The following is a 22,107-nucleotide window of genomic DNA, read 5'->3' as shown; positions in this document are numbered from 1 at the left end:
GCAAACAATAAAGATCGCACTTCCATGGGAGGGCAAATAATTTTTTTTTTTTTTTTTTTTTTTTGGAAAAGTCCCGATCGAATGGAGGAGTTTTAAGCAAAAAGCGATTGCACTCTCCACATTGGAGGCAGAATTTGTGGCTTTAACAGAGGCAGCTAAGGAATTAGTCTGGATTAGTAGAATTCTAAGCGAATGTAAAGAATCAAAGTTTATCACACAGGATATAGCAGATAATGTATTAATGGTTGATAATCAAGCCAGTATTGAATTTGTAAAATCTCCTATCGAAAATCACAGAACAAAGCATATAGACGTGAAATTATTTTTCGTGAGATCTGGTATATCAAAAGATATTTGATTTAAAGTATGTATAAAGTAAATTTAATCTAGCCGATGTTTTCACGAAGCCCCTAACTAAAATTGAATTACAAAAATTCAAAAATCAAATATTCACTGATATATAATATGGACATTTCTTCATAAGAATTGAATTTTGTTACTTTCGTTTGAATAAGATCATGTGAAATCGTTCAAGTTGAACTAAAATGTTTGTTTTTTTAAATACGACTTTAGTATATTATATATATATATATATATATATATATATATATATATATATATATATATATATATATATATATATATATATATATATATATATATATATATATATATATATATATATATATATTATGTAACTGCAAATTAATGTAAATGTATTTCCATTGTGTGTTATATAAATATTATTTTTTTTTAAGACACAAGAAATGTAATTTGTAATGTATTTGTGTAAGGTTTATTTCTGTAACTCAAAACATGCTGTACATTTGTTATTTCACAGTTCTTTAAGTTGATAGGAAATGTTTGATCTTTAAGCTGTTATTCAAAGAAATTCATTCTTTTGGTATTAAATATGTTGATTAATGAATGCCTTCGGAGGCAAAGTACTTGTTTTTCCCAAAGAATAGGTTATTTTTCTGTAACTGTGTGGACACGCATGAGGATGAAAAGAAAGGGGGGGGGAGATGTTAGCAAAAATAGGATGCTCGTTTCATATTGGGTTTTTCTTTCCATCCGAATGCGTGTACACAAACTGTTGATGATTCGAACCCCGTTCGCAACGATTTTTCTCATGAAGTGAAATGATGCTTCCAATTACTTATGCAAGATGTTATTTGACGGTTTTATGCCAATGTGATGCAAATGTTTTTTCACTCTATATAAGAGCGGAAGCACTCGTGCGCGCATACTCAGACGTAGATTCAGATTCTTTTTTTTTTTTTTTTTCACTTGTGTTCGTAGTCTGTGTCGGTGTAATATATGATATTTTATAATGTATTAAATGTCTGTTTGTCGCAAGAAATAAAAGTCTGTATTTTTAAGAAGTCTTCTCGACCTGCAACATTTTATAAGCACCAGTCACATGCATTTTTCACTGCTATTATTAGAACATTTTACTCTGAGGGCCTTACAGACGATTGATCTTGACAATTACCTGGTTTGAACCCAAATATCATCTGACACATATGACAATGCCTAATGAAAGCTTTTTATTATCCTTAAAAAAAGTTGCAAAAAGTGTTTTTTTATGAAACTTTAACGTCCTTGAGGCACCTCATGATACATTCTAATGTTTTTTTTAATAATTTTTATTCATCTTATCCGTACCAAAAGGCAACTTTTCCGCACTATTACAAATTAAAAATCCAAAGTTGATTATTTCGTAAAAAAAACTTTAAAATGTAGCAAAAATTTTAATTTTATGAAACTTTTACGTCCTTGCGGCACTTTAAGACCTACTCCAATATTTTTCATGTTTATAATTTATTTTATCTACACCAAAAGGCAATTTTTTCGCACTATTACAAATTAAAAATCAAAAATTGATTTTTTCGTTCCACCCAAAAGCGCAAAGGCAGACGTTTGATCTGTATCATTTATTGCTCGCCAGCAATTCTTTTAATGAGTTCCTTTGTTTTCGGTGACACCATGTATCTCATCGTGAATATCAAATTTATTTTGATTCTCATCTTGTCTTTCTCCAGAAAGGAGAGCTCTTCAGCTACATCGGTGGTCTCATCGGCTGCTGGCTCGGCATCTCCGTCTGGGCGTTCACGAGTATCTTTGAAAAATTTATACAGAAGATTGTCACACTGAAGCGGAATTACAGGCAAAAAAGGGGACAGCCGTCTTCAGGTTCGAAAAACGTTTAATTTCACTGACGCAAATCATGTGTGATATGCTTTATTTCATACGAGCAGCACTACTTTTTTTTAAATTTTCACTAATTGAGCCAAATTTTATTGTCTGTTTGAGAAACATATTTTCTTCAGATGTTTTGTTCTTTGAATGCAATGGAATGTACCATTCAGAGTATGCGTATATTCATAAGCATTTATTATTGGATTTTTATGCTATTATTACGCCTTTTGTGTTAACTGCATCAGATTATATGCATAAACGCAATACTTTTCCGCATATTAAACACAAATAAAGGTAATTCTATTATTGCTGAAGATTTTGAATTACTCTTTTTTTTTTTGTATTAGTTGAAAAAGAAAAAAACTTATTTTTTTAATTACTTCTTTTTTGGACAGTGCCGTCCTCTAATTAATAAACTTAGGAATACTTTTTTCTCTTTCAGCTAAATATTTGTTGTTTTCTAGATTCAAGAAACAGGATATGAATTTTTAAATATTTTCATTTCCTGTTTCATATTCATAATTTGCAGGATTCAACACAGTAATCTTGAAACCTCACATTACGAATAAACTGGTCTGCTGAAAACCCATCATTATTTAAGAAAAGGTGAAAGAAATGAACTAAAAATATTAACTCTACGGTAAATTTTGATAATTTAAAAATAATAATTTTTGATAGTATGTAATATACAAAAGTACTTGTGTTGTGAATTATAATATCATTTTCGATTCATTTAACTGTTAATTTAAAATCAGAATTTCATTTTTTACCGTACTTTTATATGAACTAAACATCTATATAGAGGACGTACAAACGAAAGACTTAATAAGTTTTCAGAAAAATGGATGATGATAAAATAAAGCTAATTTCATGAACGAAACCAATAAAAAAATCTCGAACATGATAAGTTTAATTTTATGAATAGAAACTGACGATATATGGAATTTTCCTTTAGAAAAAGTTTTTAAAAAAATGTTTATACTTTTACTCTGCAAAATGTTAATTCGAATCTTTTCTTTGCTGCACCGAAAAGGTGAGATCTGTCATTGTATCCCTTAAATGAAAAAGTAACTTTAATCTAAATGTTCATCGGTCTGATATGTTCGGATATGATGGAAATTTCTTTATCTTGCATGAAATTCTAAAAATAAATATTACAAGAGAATGAGACGAACAGTTTTGCATGTTGCAGGGGAATATTGCATAATTAAAATATTATTTTTTAAACATTTGGAAATTTCCAGTATTTTTATTTGAAACACAAAAACTTTTCTTATTCAACATTTTAATTCTTTTTATTTAAATTTGAATTAGATTCTACCATTGATTTTAATAATTCAATTAAACTTCTCTTTGCTGGAAATCTGCAACTATCCTTAAACAGTTCAAATATTGCAGTTATACATTCTTATATGCATTTTAATCTCAAGGCATTCTATACAGCTTTCGCATGTAGAGTCAATTCACTGCATAACGGAGAAAGATGTGAGAAGGAGAAACGCACAATGATAACACATTAAAATTTAAATTTGGCAATGACACAGAATAAATGAATAAATTTATAAATAAGAATGATTATTTCATTTGAAAAAGTGCTTCACAGATGCGAATTTATAATAAATGTAAAAGATTATGTACAGTCTTCAGACATTATTTAAATCTGAAATTTAATTTATTTTCCCCTTGTTTTGTTTTGCTTAATTTTCAACTAAAATTTTTTCAGGAATACTTTTACAATTCCAAAAACGTAGATTCAAAAATTATATTCTTCAAAACATTTTAAGATTTTGTTTGAATTGCAATAATTTTAAATAAATGAAATTCACTGCAGTAGTGAAGCAATTTCACGGATCTCCAAAAAACTTGTGATAAAATGCTGGGCGAAAACTATCGCGAAAAATGAAGGGATTACATTAAAAGAGCATCGTTGCAGAAATTTGTTTGTTCTTATTTGTTTTGGCAACAGCGTTTCTAATGTTACTATTTAAGTTTTTACCTCTCAAATGCTTGCATTCGAACGACAGTTATGGATTGTTTGAGTTATATTTTTAATTTGATTTTGTGCCTTTTATATTCAGAAGAAATTAAACTTTTTATTTCATTAAGAATTATTCATCTCGAATCACCAATAGATCATTTTGAGTATTTCGAGAAAAGATTCTCGGAATATGAAAGTTTAAATAAATGTCACGAATGTTACAAAACCCAGGAATCATTATGAGAGGTAACAATTTAGTGACAAAACCACGAATCTGATATGACATAATTTTGAATAATAACTGTAATGATACGAAACAAAATGTTAAATATTTATTATTCTATTTTGACATAAAGTTATCTCTAATCATATTCATCTATCTAAAGTCCATTAATATTTTCCCCTCGCATTGGAATGTTACTTCAACAAAACATTTACTTACAAAATGAATCAAGTGAGAAGTGATTTCTACTGCTATTTCTAAATATCATTTTCTTTTAAAGCAGGATTTTTCATGACGCATTCAATTCTTACGTTCATAGTTTCTCATCAAATAAGCAAATACGGCTACAGATTAAGCAGTAAAAAAATTTATTGTACTGATTTAATTTTAATTTTATACCAAAAAAATGATAATTATAATAATCAATCAAATCAAATCAATAATTATAATAAACAATATAATTATTGATAATGCTTTTGGATAAAAATGTATGAAAGAAAATTTATATGTAATTTTATATCCTCTAACTTCATATTTCTTCTGAACTAGCATCATATTTCTTCTAACTTTCCGGGATTAAAAGCCTTTTCTTGTATTTTGACATAAAACTTATTTTTATACGGAATATCATGATGTCCAAAATCTTTTTACAGTCCAAAAGGCTATTTAATTAAAAATTAGAATATCAGTTGAACCAGGTTATTTCAACCACCTCCAATGGCTGATTTTATTCATAAGTTTTCAATATTTTTATATTACTGCTGCAAATTTTTTTCAAAAATAGTGAAGTATAAGGAAATTTTTAAAAAACATTTTGAGGGATAATTAATTTTTTATTAATAAAAAACTTGGAAATTAAGCTAAACCAATAATTTTCCTGGTGCGTATTCTTAAATACGTGCTTCTAAAAAACTTTCTTAGATTTTCGCTGATGTGCTCTGGAAATAGCTTTTCGTATATTCGTCAACAGTAGAATATATTTCATTTGTTCACGAAAGATTTTATTTTCTAGCTTTCATTTAAATTTGAAGAGTATACTCAGGTTTTCTTTTAGTCATCGTTACATCACTACTTTAGAAGGAGCGAAAATAAATCATTACTTTAGAGCTGTGTTTCCCAAACTTTTGACATATTTGTACCCCTGCTATAATTTTCGTAACGCTGTGTACCCCTCGTCAAAAAAAAAATGGATGTATTTTCATAATAATCAAAAATATATTTATTTTTTTGTGACATACACAAAATAATAAGAAAAGAGAAATAAAATTATTCATAATAAAATATAAATAAAAGTTGTATTGTAAGTAACATTTATTTGGATTAATGAGAAGGATAAAATGGTTTTTGCTGGGGGCAGATCGTCATAGTTTGGTTCCTTATTTGTTAATTTTAATATCAGATGCGGTTCCACGTTGAAAAAGCAACTTCACAAAAATATGAAGTTGGAAAAGGCAAGATGTATTTCAGAACTTTTTCTGTTAAGACCAGATACACATTTTGCATTTTTAACCAGAATGATGTTAAGGTACTCTCCCTATGTTTAATTTTCAAAAATCCCACTGTAGCCAATTCCAATAATTACTCTTCTTCTTCATGCGTCAAATCTTCTGGCAGGGATGTTGTGTCAATGTTAAATGGGTCTCTTATCCATTCAATATTTTGTTTAAATCAGGGATAAAGTTTTTCACTCCCACTCGCAAACTCTCCAAATGCTGTGTTATGCATTTCAGAGTATCAGCATCCATTTTAGTAGTCGAAATTGTTATAAACTCATGAAGAGAGTGAAACGAGTCTACTTCTCCACTACCAACTTTTTTTTTGCCATAAATTTAGTTTTGCGATGGTAGCGTTCACTTTATCTTGAACGTGAAACAATGAAATTTCTTTGCCTAGTAAAGATAAGTTGAGGCAATTTAAAACAGAGAATATATCTGCTAAATAGGTTTGTTTACACAACCATTTCCAGTCATGTAAAAAATTTCTCAACTCAAATGTATCATTAAGAAAACATTCAAATTCACGTCTAAGTGCAAACAATCTATTCAGAACTTTTCCTCGAGATTTTTGAGTTAAGATTTTTTCCCTCCTCCTCTCTTGTAAAAAGCACGGTGCAGTGCACATCCCCACCAAACTCCGGAGCAACCACAGACTAAACAGGCACTTCCATTCGGGAATGGGGCATTTGCGCTCAATAAATTATTCCCTACCCCGGTTGCATTGTAGGTTTACTGAGATTTGGATCTTTGGCAAGAAAACTTGGCGCGCATCTGGAGGGGGGACGATTTTTAGTTTTGCATAGCTGCATTTCCGGTCGGGCTAATTGGTGATAATGGAATGGTGATAATTTTTGTAAAAATTTTATTTGATCTTTTATTTATGAGATCTTGTACATACATCTTGTACATTATCCTATTCATATATCTTGCAATAAATGATAATTAATTCTATTATTAATGGAAAAGTAAGAGTTTTTGTAAGAAAAATAAATAGCGGAATTAAATGCATTTAAAAAGAAGTAAGATATGAGAGAATTTATAGCTGTTTTATTTACTAATATTTAAACAATCTCATATTTCTGAATGAATTTTCTTGAAAATCGCTATTATCTATCCTCATAAAAGGGGAAAAAATGTATGTGTATGTATATATATTACAATAGTTCACTTAGCAATATCTTTATTAAGAAACTAGTCGCCTTTGGTGACCAGCAGTTCGCCAGTATAAAAGATCTCTAAAATTTTCAAATATATTTTATGTAACTTGATCTCTTAATAGCTTTTTCTACAAAATATTTAACTATCAAAGTTTCAGATTTTGATAGTTATATAATTCAATAATACTATTATGTAGGCCTTAAATAGTTCTGTTCATTGTATTACTTACTAATTTCTGTCAGAGTTCATAAAATTTGCACAGTAAAGTAGAGTGGAAATGTTAAACTGCAATTGATATAAAAAGATTTTTTACTGAAACCAAGCACATCTTTTTTTGAATATGAAAATTGAATGTAGAGTCGCTCAACATTGAAGTTGTATATGCAATCGTAAAATTCAGTTTTTATTTTTACTTTCAAAACATTTAAAAGATGCAAATGAAAATATTTTATTTGACTTCAGTCAATAAATGTTCTTATAAAAAAATTATGAAGTTTAAACTTTACACAGTCCTTTTGTCCTAAGGAGTCATATTCTACGAAGTACTTTTGACACTTCAACTCTTAACTCAAGTTCAATAAATAAACTTTCTATCTTCTGCGATTAAATCTGTCAGTTTTTACATATCAATATTAGAACAATCAATATTTTCATAATCATAAGCCAATCACTGTTGAGAAATCCTGGTAAAAGATTGGCGTATCTTCTTTGAAACGGACTATGAAGTGTTCTAAAATCGCCAATTTTTATAGAAGAGTGATATTCAAACTTCATAAATTATTTAGTTTTAATGAATGATTTAGTTGATTGAAGTTCAAAGACTTTTATTTAATCCTTAGCGCTTCGAAAAGTAATTAGATGCATAAATATTTGTCGAATAAGAGAACTTGTTCATTGCTCCGAAAAATTAATATATATGAATTTTCCCAGAAAAATAATCTACATATTTTTACCACTCTTGAGTATTTTTACCAGTCAAAATTTAATAAAATAATTAAATAAAACGCCAAAATGAGGCACTTCCTTGAATGGTTCCTGAGAGGAGAGATCGAAGTGCTAAGTGTTAAAATATTGATGTCTCAAAAAAAAAATTGTTAAATAAGATTCAAAGGTTAATGTAAAGGGTAAACATGTAAAAGGATTACAAAGGGTAATGTAAAGGACCTATGTAAAAATTTAAAATTCTTAATTCATCGGAGCATTTATTGACTCAATTAACTTAAAATGTAATTGTTTAGTTCATTTAGAACATTTTGTTAGTAGATGCGTGCCCCTGATTAAAATTAACTGATGGGCGCTGATTACAGTGATTATCCAATAGACATATTAAACCATGTTTGCCTTAAATTTAATTGTTTGATTTAATTAATACTATAGATATTGAAAAGGTCATAGAAATATTTTCCTCCATTTACTTTTTAGAAAATATATTTCAAATGTTTTTCTCTTCACACAGACATTTGCTAAAATTTACACTTTTATATATTTAATTTACAATAATAGTTGATTTATTTTTTCATTTGAACTTCTGGCAATGTGATGACAACAGGTTGATAAAAGATAATTTTTTCCCATTGACGTGCTCTTCCAGATTAAATTTTATTTTTATTTTGTGCGAAATACATTGTTGAAAAATATAATTAAAATATTTCTTTAAAAGCATGTTAAACATTAATTTGTAGATTAAAGAATTGTTATCATTAAAAAGAAAAATTTTTGAGTTTTATCTTAATGCAAAAGTCAATTTTGTGCTGTAATTTTTTGGAAGTTATAGCGTTGTAATTTTTAGAAAGTGTATCCATTTTTAAATCCTGTTACTCCTTAATGTAATAAATTATTGAATGTATAACGATCAATGTTAGTGAAATTAATTAATGTTAGATAAGAATATTATCTGTAATGCTCATAAACAATGCTGAAGGAGAAAGTTTTTGTATTAGTTGAAATTTAAACACTTTCGTTTTTCAAGTTCCCGTTTTTGTTGAGATTACTGAAAATTAAAAGCGATGCATTGCATAAAAAGCGGAATAGTATAAGGTTTTTAGAACAGGAGTAAATGTTACATTTCCAATAGAATTTGAAGTTAAATATGCTCTTGTGAGTAAGCTATCATGAACAAAAGTAAATTTAGCAACCATAAATCTGAATTATAAAATTAAGTTGGTTTCTAATTTCATAAAAACTTTTTTAAAAAATGCTTTGTAATGTGTATTAGCATTTGTGCAACAATATATTTACAACTATTTTTCTTCAATTCATGATTATATAGGAGTAATCATAATTTCTATTTTGAAAAAAGTAACATTCCTACCAAGTTATTTAATTGAATCTCTCAAAACTTTTTTTAAAATTTTAGTTACATACAAATGAACAAAAATTGCGGATAAGCTTTCAAAAAGGCGGAACAGTCTTGACTATGCTGAATGTCAGAGACATTTTTTTTTTTTTTTTTTTTTTTTTTTGTTAAATGTAAGTGACCATATAATGCATATTGTGAAATATTGAAAAAAAATTATTTAGAAATTAAATTCATTTTTTAAAAAATTTCTAGCGCCTTTTTTTTATTTTCGTATTATTTTTTTATGTAGCAGTTTAGATGTTGCATTTAAATGTCGTTTCTGGTATATTGGATTATGTATAGTTAAATCTGACAGTAAATAAGCTAGAAAATGAAGTAATATATTTCAGATTTGAAGGAATTTCAGTAGTTGTCAACATTTTCTTATTGAAAATGTCTTTTTTCTCCCGAGAATTAACCAGCAGCTGTTTTTAAAATTATTAATATGATTCCTATCATTTATTTTATCCAAAAAAAAGCTTATTATTTTGCAAAAAAAAAAAAAAAAAAAAAAAAAAAAAAAAAAACTTGTTTGAACAGCTTTAACGTAAAATATACATTAGCTCATTTCAAGTGTCAGCTTGTGGAATATATATACATAAAAGCATACATACATATAGGAAGAACTAAACATTATTGATATACATTTAAATTTGAATTTAAAGCCCTTTCTATGTATTGTTTTTTCATTTTGTTAAATAAAGTTAAACCGTAAGAGATATAAAGATTAAATCCTCATAAAACTAAAAATTATAACTCATTTTATAGATTAAATTTGTATTATGCGCATCAGAATTATAATTTTTATAAATGTCTTTCCTGTGGGAAAATTATAAACGTATTCCTTTTAATAAATACATTTTTAAAGCAAATTTCTCACACATTATATTTATTATTTTCAACACTCGTCTGAAACGTGGTAAGGGTCATCAGCATTTTTCTCAAGGAAGTTTCGTTTCGTTATCAGAGACAAGGAGTTTCATTCTCACTCATAGTGAGTTGATTACCATTTGGCGTACATTGTAAAATCGCCAAATCTTACATGCAAAGATAAAGTTTATAATGTGGTAGCATTGCTTAACACTTGAACGGAAAGGGGGAAATTTATTGAGCGCAAATACCACACACACCCTTCCATTCAAGCACTGCTGTAAGCAAGTAAGCCAAAGCGACGGGGGGTAAAAATCAAAGGTTTCTATGATTTCGGTCACGTGGGAAAGGACAATGGACCACAGACGAATGGGCTTTCTTTCATTTTGGACAGAGTAACGTAATTTTCCAGGGATTGACTTTCGCCTCAATAGTACCCCTATCAAACTCTTATTGTACCCCTGGGGATACGCGTACCACACTTTGGGAAATACTGCTTTAGAGGGAACAAAAAAACTTTATCAACAGATATGTATTATCATAAAAAAAAGAAAGAAAAAAATTGCAGTACAGGTTTCAAGGTTTTAACGTTACCTTCCTAAAGAGCACCTTTAATTTTGATTATTTCAGAATCGCCTGTGGTAAATTATTTTTAAAAAATGAATAATATACTCACTTGTTAAAAATTACTATTGTAAAAGTAAAAATTTTAATTTTTAGGTGGTATGAGAATATATTTCTGAATCCCTCCTTTGTTAGTATGAAAGAAAATTTTTTTAATTTCGAAAATTATTAAAATTAGTATTTCGAAAAATTTTGATTAATTTTGAAACTGCTTCCGCTTTTAACATCAATTTTATTTGATCGAAAAAACCTTACTTTTCCTGCCTGGGTTAAGGCAATTCATTTGTCTTTGCTTTTAGGCATCGTTAAATCAGGGCCATTGGAAGAGCTATGTCAAAGAATATGTTTAAAATTAAAGGCAAATTTTTTTTAAAAAAAATGGGGACAGTGTAAATCAAAATATCACCGATGCCTGAAATAGATGTATTAATATACCTTATCCCAAAATAGTCTGTTTTCATTTTTTTAAATTAATAACAAACCCTTTGACTCATAGGACCAAATGTCTGTATAAAAGTTCAATAATTCATCAGATTTATTAATTGAAACTACATAAAACATAAAATGCAATTATTTTCTTCATTCAGACCATTTTTCTTATCATATATATATATATATATATATATATATATATAGTAACCAATCTAAAGTAAGAATAGTTTGAAAACGAAACTAAAATGAAAACGAAACAAAACAGTTTCGAAATCGCAACTAAAAATTATTACCTATTCAAACTAAAACTAAAAAAGGAAAAGGAAAGAAACTTCATAGTATTTAGAGAGCGCAACTGCAGCTACTTCAAAAACACAGATGAATTGATACAAAAGTATTAAAATCAAGTTAATAGGAAAATCAAATAAACCAAATAAAAAAGAATCCGGCCTGAAAACTTTTTCAAGAGTCACCCTCAGGCAGGGATTCAAAGAAAGGGATTTTTTCTGTGAGGAAATCGAGACAAAGGTCTAATAATGATTCCTCGTGACCCGAAAATCTCCTGAAATTAGGTCCAAGAGATATACCATTTTAACAGAAAGGAAAATACAAAACAACAAATTAGAAGAAAATAACCACCACAAAGTAAAAATACAATAACAAAATTAACAATATAAACAAAAATATCATAAAATAGCACTAACAGAAAAAAGAAAGACAAGAACTTACCATTAGCAATCAACCAACTTACCAATTAGCAATCAAATTCCTATATTGAAGCATCAAACAACCTCATTAAAAATTTAATTAAAAATGAATTTCCAAGAAATTACTGTAATGTCAATTTTTTAATTAAACAAGGTATGGTTTGGGATTAATCCTTTAGCTTAAATAAAAATAGATTTTTCCTTGCATATTAGATCACTCAATAGATGGCGCTGGGAGCCTACAATTTCTTACCTAATTTACCGTTACTGTTTTTTAAAAAGCGGGTGTCACAATCGATAGCTTAAAATTTCCTTGATTGCTAATGGTAAGTTCTTGCCTTTCTTTTTTCCGTTAGTGCTATTTTATGATATTTTTGTTTATATTGTTAATTTTGTTATTGTATTTTTACTTTGTGGTGGTTATTTTCTTCTAATTTGTTGTTTTTTATTTTCCTTTCTGTTAAAATGGTATATCTCTTCGACCTAATTTCAGGGGATTTTCGGGTCACGTGGAATCATTATTAGACCTTTGTCTGAATTTCCTCACAGAAAAAATCCCTTTCTTTGAATCCCTGCCTGAGGGTGGGTGACCCTTGAAAAAGTCTTCAGGCCGGATTCTTTTTTATTTGGTTTATTTGATTTGCCTATTAACTTGATTTTAATACTTTTAACTTATATATATATATATATATATACTAACGGTTCAGATATTAATGATGGAGCACTGATTAACACAGATATACTGCATATATCAAATCATGTTATCTTAAATATCAGTGAATTATTGAATTATAATGCAGATATTTTTAAATCACGGTGACCTTTTTCTTGTATTTACATTTCTAGAAAATATCTCCTCTTTTATTTCATGTAGACACAAACTGAAAATTAAACTTTTCTAAGCTCAATTTCCAGTCAGAATTATCTTTTAATTTGAGATTCTGTCAGCGTGATGTCAACATTTTGATAAAAACTAATTTTACCATTCGAGCATAACGTGCTTTTGCACGTTAAATTTTATTTTTATTTTGAGTGATATATGTTTTTAAGAATTATGCTCTAAATAATTAATTAAAAAAATTAATTAAAAATTAAGAGCCAAATTATAGCGCAAATTAATGAATATTATTGGAAAACATTTTTTTTTTAATTTAACGATAATGTAAAAATCATTTTTATATTATTCCACAATATTTTTGGCAGTTTGCTTAAAAAAATTAATTTTTGATTAAAATTCTAATAAAGTTTAAAAAAAACTCAGAGGTGCACATTCCTACCTTCTAAAGTATAGCGTATGTTCCAAGTACGGTAGCTCCTGTTCGACAGATCCAGCCTGTAGCGGTAAATGAGATGATAAAGAATGATAGCTACATGGCAATTTTATCATTGCATGTGAGTGATGGAAAATTTGTGTGGTATGATTTTTGGTGTCAGGGTTTCATTGGAAGATTGAGCCCTGCCATAGTAGGGTAAAAAGGATAGTTCTGGAACAGTTTGTTTGTTTGTGTTATGTTTATTCGCGCAAGGGCAATATATGTTCCATATTCAAATCAAGCAGAGGTCGGTGCCAGAGGAGCAACATTATTGGATAATCATTTTGTAACCGGAAGTACGTTGTATTTCCGGATGAACTGTCATTGGATGTTTGTTCTTTTTAAGTAAAAAAAACAGTCACCGCCTGTGTGTATATACCGTAACTGTATACTCTGCAAGATGCAGGCCTTTTAGTTTTTCATTAAAAGAATTTGATTTTAATCTAAATGGCTAATCTTATTTATACTCTGCTATTTTTGTTGAGAAAAACTCCAACAATATATAGCCATAATGCGCCAAGCAAATGGTAGGATTATAAGAACATATGATTAAAAAGAAAGTAAAAGCAAACAGCACAAAATAAAAACGCATGAAATAGGGTAATGCTAAAATGAGAGATAAAAAGTTTTGAAATTTCAGTTCATAAAAAATAAAATAATTCAAAAACAAAAGAATGCGGGAACAGTTATGAAATATTTAAAAAATATAACAAACATAAGTGAATGTAGAACTGAATAGCTTTTCAGAAGTTAAAAATATTCGGGTGGTAATTCTCATCTACCGAATCTACTAAAGTTAAAGGCAATGAATGGAAGAAACGAATACGATGAGAATTAAAAGTAGGGAAATAGACCAAAATATGATATACTGTAAAATCCAGTTGGCAAGTGGGACACTGTAAGCATTGCATATAGAATATACTCCGATGATTGATATTATTATTGAAGATAGACTTATATATCGGATAGCGCATTAATCTGCATTTAAGAAATTAAAACGTGAGAGGTATCGCTATTAAGATTTGTTTGATAAAATAATTAAGACAATGTTCAGCTTTAAAAAAATTCAATTTTGAAACGTTAACATAAAGTTTATTTTTCTAGCTTCGAACAATTTTTTCACCTAAAGGTATCAATTTTAAATTAGTTTCATGCTTTGTTGTTTCTAAATTATTAGAAAATTGATATTTTGGGTTGAATTTCAACATCTAAGAAATGCTTAACAAGCAAAAAAATTTTTTGAAATATCACTTCTATATTTTATTAAAGAAATATTCCATCATTACCTTTGTCATTGGAAAATTTATATTCAATAGATAGAGTAAATTTGAATCAGATAAAAAAAATAATCAAAGTTAATAAATTGGAGGAATATATATTATATATGTATATTTCAAATGGGTAAAATATTAACATTTTCTTTAAAACAGATCATGAAAAAAATAATGAAATTTTATTATTTAAAATTTTTTATTTTATTGAATTGAAATTTTATCTAAGAATTAAAATAAATAAAAACCAAAGAAATTAATGTCATATAATCAATAAAACCGCTTTCTTGAGAATTAATCTAAGTAAGATTTTCATTAAATATCCTCTAAAACGTATTCCTGAAAAACAGAATTTAAATTCGAAAAATAACAAAAATAATTAGAAGACATTTTATTCTGAAAAAATTCTAAGTTCCAAAAACCAGAAAAACACTCCGAAAATCTTCAAAGTTCGTAAAGAAAGATAAACCCTATCAGTTCTCAGTTTTCGCAGGGATTGGGGAGGGGAGGGGTGGGTGGCAGGGAAGAGATTTCACTTTCATCCATTTCAACCGGGGTCAATTGAGGTCATTCTGTCCCAGAACTCTCTTTTTTTACCCTCCTTATAGGTTTGTTGAGAAAAAAACCAAGCGCTGTAAGAAAGTCATGTTAAAAAATTATAGAAATACATCTACAGTAGAATATCTGATAGCAGGAAATGCATTTCTGAGAACGCATTTGTAAAAAATCTCTCTTCATTGTACATATTTAATTGTATATAATCCATCGATATTCATTATCAGGTGAATATTCATTGAAGTTCATTATGGCGAATATTTTTTGAGGGGGGGGGATGCGAAACACACGGGTGAAGTACACGTGGATCACGCAGGTGAGCAATATCGCAAATGGCTTTGTTTCATAAAGAAATGTTAATTGATGCCATTGTTGAAGAATACAATGAAACGGAGAACCACAGTAGTAGAGAAGTGAACATATGTTATTCAAACTAAATACTTCAAATTCATTCAATTTGAAGTAAAATGTAAATGAATTTGAGCATTTTATTGTAGGTAGATTTTGGAAAAAGTATCATGAGGACATCGAGTTAAGATATTAAACTCAAAAGTATTCATAAAAATTGCTTATAATATAATATTTTTACAATGACAGTTTAAAATATACAAATAAAAAAAACAGTTTCTTAAATATTAACATTATAAAAAATATTAATTGTGTTAATCATATTTCACAATATTAAAAAGTTTTTTTAACTAGGAATTAAATTTTTTTTAACTTTTGCAATTTAAATAGTCTAACCGAATTCTATTTTTCTTAGGAAAAAAATATATAACAGCCATTTTATTGGTTTAAGCTGCTGAGCAATCTATATAAAAATGGCCTCTGAATTTTAAAATGAATATTGCCAGATAAGGATTATATCAAATTATCGAATTCAAATAAAACGCTATTAAATCTAGAGGGAATATATATAACAGTTATTTGAAACAACTCCGACAAAATGAACTACAAAATGCAGTGATCGATTTATGAGATCATGAGTAAATATGAAAATTTGGTAAAAACAGTTTTTAAATATGAGATAAATTTTTGAAATCTCACTTAAGTGCATGTTTATATGAGTAAATAATTGGTAAAAATTTAATATCGATATCTCCATTATTTTTTGAAAATTCGATTCTGCGGCGAATAAAAACATACCTGTCGAAAAATGTCTACAAATTCTTTTCTTACCAATAGGAATCAGAAAGGGGGGAAAAAGTATATCCTAAAATGCTTTTCTGTAATCTCAAATGATTAATAATAAGAGAATTTCAATATATAAAGTTGTTAAAATTAAATTTGGGAAAAAAGAAAAAAGTCTTACATTTTAGCATCTGATTCTCGAGAAACATGGAAAACTACGGATCATGAGCGTAATGATGATAGTAAAATGTTTGATAATTGCGACAAAGTGCTGAAAGTTAAATTAAAATGTAACTACAAATTAAATGTTCAATGCTTTTTTTTTATTCAAATTTATACCTACTGGCACTCTGTACTATTTGCATTAATGATGCACACATATAAACTTTGAACAAAATATGAATCAAACAAATTATATATAAATGTAAGGAAATTATTCTAAAATAGGCACTTTAACTGCTTCTGGGTATGATTTTTTGAATTAAGGAAAGATTAAAAAAGTTGTTTTAAAAATAAGCTCAAAAATTTTAGATGAAAATAAGTAAAATCAATTTTGAAGGTTACTTAGTAGATATAAACATGCGCTTGTTATCATCACCATCAGCATTCATTTCGGTTTATATTCTATTTCCCTTTGGTTTCATTGATAAATATGGAACTATTTCGTTTGGAACATTCGATTCACACACTTATACTTTTTGGCATTCATAATTTTTTTTTTTTTAAATGCACCTTTTTGTTAACTCTGATATTCACAATTCTATCAAAATGATTGTAACGACAGATTTTGCTGAAGCACTGAAGAGCATTTTCTTGTCAGAATTCGTTGAAAACAGATAGAAAGATAGAAGATAAGCTTAAAACTATTTGAGAAGAATGTAACATTCTCGTGACCTTCAGTCACATTTCAGCTAATGACAGTTTTTTTAATTTATTGCACCAATCAATTTCCCATGGCATGAGATGCATATCCTCCAAATAGGAAGTCGTTATGCCGTCTCTCGCCAGGGCGTCTCAAACAGGGAAACTTTCATTTGAATGACACAAGAATGGCTCGTTTAAAGTGAAAGTTGCTGCAGTGTTATACTCCAGGGACTGCTTTTTTACTGCTACATTGCTGATAAGTGTTCATGTTTATTGTGAAGTAAAACTCCTTTTTCATCGTTCTATTCGAAACGACAGTCCTTGGGAAAGCGTTTTCTTTGTGATCATTTCCTTTTCCAAGCCTGGTAAAACGTTTATTTCGTCATCTGGAACAAACTTATTTGAATGAGATTTGTGAATTTTGAATTATTCTCGCTAGAGAAGAAAGATCAGTCATCATTGATATTCTGGAAATAGTCATCGATGACGGTAGATAAAAATGAATTCGGCAAAGTCACCCTCCGGTCCAGTGAAAGTAACTTTTCACAAATCTGCAATCTTCTTTAAAACTCCTTTTTTTTAAATAAATTAATAATCAAAAATTAAAATTCTTCTTATAATGTTAAATATATAATTCACAAAGAACAAATTTTATTGAAGCTTACTTAAAATGACTCCATCGTGAATAGCGGTTCATTCCTTAGCGACGTTATTACAATACACTTGACAGAGATACCTCATATTTTTAAGATTTTGGGCAATGGCAACGTCCTGATGTTTCAGAGTTCCGCTTGTGTGACAAAGTGGTAACGAGCACCTCCACATCATAATTTGGAATAGCAATTATAATTTGTAAGTTTAAGGAAAGATTAAAATTAATTAGAACTTGTTGAGAGGGCCGCATAAAGCTCTAACGTCATGAAATTTGGTATAATTATTAAATTAATTTTTATGATATAGATATTGATAGAAAAATAATATTTTGATTATTTATGAGGAATAGAGAAACTTTAATGGATTTTTCGTTGCACGCGTCTTTTAACTTTGGAAACTGATTTAATTATTTATATTAGTTATTTTTGAAAAAATCCCAAAAATTTTATGCGTGTAGCTTCTCGTATCCATCTAAGGCTGAAATAGAAATAATTTTGAATAAACTTTAATCCACCAGATTGGCAAAGGAGTTAGAGAACTCTCTGCCTTTTCACGGACGAAAAATTTAAGTAAATATTGTCAATTCCAGCCCTACGTCTTTTCCTAGAGTTGGACACAGCTGTCTAATATGTCAGCAGTTGAAGTAACTTGTATAGAATAACTTTTTTGGAACAGGGATAACCAAAGCTGTTTTCCAACATTTGGCTAAATAGCACAATTTTAACAATTTATTTAATTAAAATATTGAGTGTTAAATAATCCTAGGTAAGAGATTTTTAATCATACTATTGCTAACGAAATCCAATCCTAGCGATTTGTTCGATTTCAGGTTTTTCGTGAATTCCGTGATCTCAGCTGGCCGAATAGAAACTAATTCGTTTGCGTATGTTTGTGAAAGAAAGGAGGAAGGTCTTGGAACATGGCCGTCGAGAGATAGGCGGCTAAGTTTGGAAAGGGAAGTCTCAGAATATGGTTCGAACTGGTTTTGAAGGCTATCAGCCAAGACTTCAGCTTTTTCGATGGGAGTAATTGTGAGCCTCCCCCCTGCCCCTTTCAAGAGGGAGTGTATGATTTCCTAAGAAACCAAGAGCGACGCCGATTTCCTGGTTGTTGCAATTCTCTAATTGTTCGTCTCACCGCTGCTCCAAATGATCTAGTTTTATCAAAAACTTGGGCTTTGCAAAGTTCTTTTTTCGTCTAAGGATCACGAGAACGTTGCCATATTCTTTGCAAATAATTCGGCAGTTTAATTTTGGTTAGGATTTCTAAAAGAAGCTTCTTTGGAAGGTTATCAAATTTTGGTTTCGAAGCTTCTGCGAGGGACTCTTTTAGAATTTTCCTTAAAAAACCAACTGCATTTTCTGCGTCATCATTGCTATTAATTTTGAGAGGGAGAAGAGGTTTTGAATTTAGAATATGCCGAAAGTTCTCCTCGTTGATGGATAATTGTGCTGGTGAATTTATTGAAAAGGTTCCAATATCGAAAGTCGAAACTACTGGAAGATGATCAGAATCAAAACAATTTAGAACTCTAATTTGAGATTTCTAATTCTCTTTAATGTAGAGATATCGAGGACGGTGTCGTATTCCCTAACTTTATTAATTTAGGTTACATAGTGGGTGTCAAAATACTGACACCCACTCCTTCCTGCTAAAAATTTAAAAATTGATTACCACGTTGAATGATTCTATGGTTGTTCCATGCGATGTGAGCTGCATTCATATCGCCCGCAATGATGACGTATGGGCCTAAATTTATAAGGTTTTGAAATCCTCTTTAGGAAATTTATGTGTACCCCTTATTATCGCAAAGGCCGACATAATTTTGACGCGGAAAGATTTCCTAATTTAACCTCAATAATTGTTGCATCAATACCCTCTACAACAGGGGTGGGGATGACGTGATGATCAATTATTGGTTTCACATAAATGCAAATGCCTTCAAAAATGAGACGATCGTCATTCCTAGCACGGGATCTCTCCTTTTCGGTTGTATGACTTTTCCGTCCTGGACATTTCCGTACCGATCATAAAACTTTTAATCAATGGTCTTGTTTAAAAATCGGTTTTGTTACTAAAAATAATCAGTTCTGTAAGAGGTTGCATTATTTTAAACGTTATCTAAAAATGTCAGATTTGGCAAAATTTAACACGATGTTTAAAGCAGTTTTGATTTCTTAATTTCGTGTTCTTCAATACAATTTAACTAACTTACCTAGGTGATATGTTGACTATGTGTTTTAATACAGAATGAAAAAATGGGAATGAATTTTGCCACTTGAAACATTTGCTTTATAATGCTCCAAAGCAGGTAACCATGAACTTTACATGTTGTTGCTTATTACATAGAGAAGAAGATGAAACAAACAATGTCTTAACTTTGATCTATGATAAAAACAGGGGCAAGTCTTTTTGATCTGATTTATGAAGGGTTTATCATCAGATGTATAAGACAGACTACGAGAATCGAAGAATTAAAAAAGATGGCCAGACTGTGAATTTTGAAAGAACACTTCTTGAAAGTCATCGAAGTTATGTTTCTAAACATCGACTGATGCTACACACCCTGGAGATGGATGGTATGAATCCATATGGATCTGTATGAATACATACAATCCATCTCTAGTATGGATCTAGTATGATATCATCTAGTATGGATCCATACCTTTATCTAACAAGTTGGTCTTTCCGAAAAATTCCAAGAAAGTATTTCTGTCTACATCGGGTGTTGGGCTATTTATAATATTTGGTCTGTGAGGCTCAACACTTTGACCCTTCTTCCAGAAGACGAAAATAAAAAAAAATATATAATTCATGTATTTTATATGAAATGGACCCGAATTATATGAACCGAAGAACCAAATTAAAACAGAAGGCCTATCCAAACAAGATTGCTTCAAAGCAAGATATTTACCAAGAACATGATCTGGGATGAAAGCAATCAGCTCTTGATCTGAAAATGAAGAACTGTCATTTTAAAAGACGAACAATTCTGCACATGTAATTTTGGCTCAGATAATTGAGCATTGAACTGTTAATCTCTTGAGTAATATTCCCCGGCCACAGTACTCAAAACTTGGATATTTCATTCAAAATATTATTTACTCTTTTCCATGTTCGAGATATTTCTATATTTTTCTTTTAAATTTCGGATAATTATGCTAGATTAAGAGTTTTCAAACTTTTATATATTACCCATTTTTTTAGAAATCTAAACTATAACAACTCCTTTTATCCCCATGTAATGAATTTTTTCGAAAACAAATAATACACATTATTTAAGAAAGAGATTTTCTGAGGCAATAATGACTTTTTGTTTAAAAAAATATTTATTATTAAATATAATTTTATTGAAAAAATATTTTTAATATGTGGCTTGATTGAAATTTTGAACCCATATCACATTTTTGCATATTGTAGAAAGATTCATATACATTTCAAAACTTTGTCACTGCCTGCCAAAAAATGGACTCGTGATCCTCAGTTTAGGAATTCCATTATTTAAAGTTATTCTTAAAAATATAAATTTTTAGTCCTACAAATTTCGGCAAGTTCTCTTATGTTACCAACTGTTGAAAGCTAATAAATCTACTTTATTGCAAAATTGCTCTACGATTCTTTATATTTTCGTTAAGATATGAAATTGGTAATACATTCTTTCGTTTCAGACTTTTGCTCCTCGCTTTGTGTTTTAGAGCCATACATTCCAGAGGAACACAAAGAAGACTTCAAGAATGACATAGTGCAAGAACTAGTGAAGATAAATGGCCGCACCGACAACGGCCTCCCTTGTCACAAGGGCAAAATGCTTGAGGTGATTGTTAAGAAAAAATTATCTTCTATTTTGCAATTTTAAATGTTTGCAACAAGATGTTAATCTGAGAAATGCACTTGAATCACCCCTTTAAAAAAATACGGATTTTTTTTTATCCAGTGTAACTTTATATTTTTAGTGAGTAAATTGAATACAATTTTATGCTTACTCAAATCTACAAAAAAATAAAGTCTCAGGAACTATTTTCTTGCGTTTTCTAATAATGTCAGGACAGTTAAAGTCCATAGGCAGATATTTGGCTTTGACACAAATGACCGCATGCTATTGCGGAGAAGAGTGCACTGTTCTGTGTCGTCAAAATACTCTATAACTGTTTGGTTAAATTCACTCTTCAAATATGGATCATAAATTTGAAAGCTGAAATCCTGATAGGGATTCAAATCACAACAAGGCAAAATTTCAACAAATCAATATCTACGGCACATTACATACTAATTCAATAGGTTTGAATTAGAT

The 22,107-nt window shown here is 29.2% G+C and overlaps 1 protein-coding gene across 3 annotated transcripts in view; it reads left to right on the top strand.

Annotated features, from left to right (window-relative positions):
- LOC129969382 (uncharacterized) overlaps positions 1-21,675 on the top strand; it is an 89,451-nt gene extending 67,776 nt beyond the window's left edge. The window contains exons 13-14 of one of the 3 annotated variants that reach the window (XM_056083938.1): positions 2,046-2,196; positions 21,485-21,675. In XM_056083938.1, the coding sequence (XP_055939913.1) occupies positions 2,046-2,196; positions 21,485-21,672 (339 nt within the window). In that variant the 3' untranslated portion in view covers positions 21,673-21,675. Of the gene's footprint in view, positions 1-2,045; positions 2,420-21,484 lie in introns of those variants that run through there. The other 2 variants (XM_056083940.1, XM_056083939.1) reach the window with 2 other exon arrangements.
- Positions 21,676-22,107: the final 432 nt, after the last annotated feature.

This window comes from Argiope bruennichi, chromosome 5 (assembly GCF_947563725.1).
Source record: "Argiope bruennichi chromosome 5, qqArgBrue1.1, whole genome shotgun sequence".
NCBI lineage: Eukaryota > Metazoa > Arthropoda > Arachnida > Araneae > Araneidae > Argiope > Argiope bruennichi.
The sequence above is the reverse complement of the archived record's forward strand: the minus strand, read 5'-3'. Positions and strand labels throughout refer to the sequence as shown.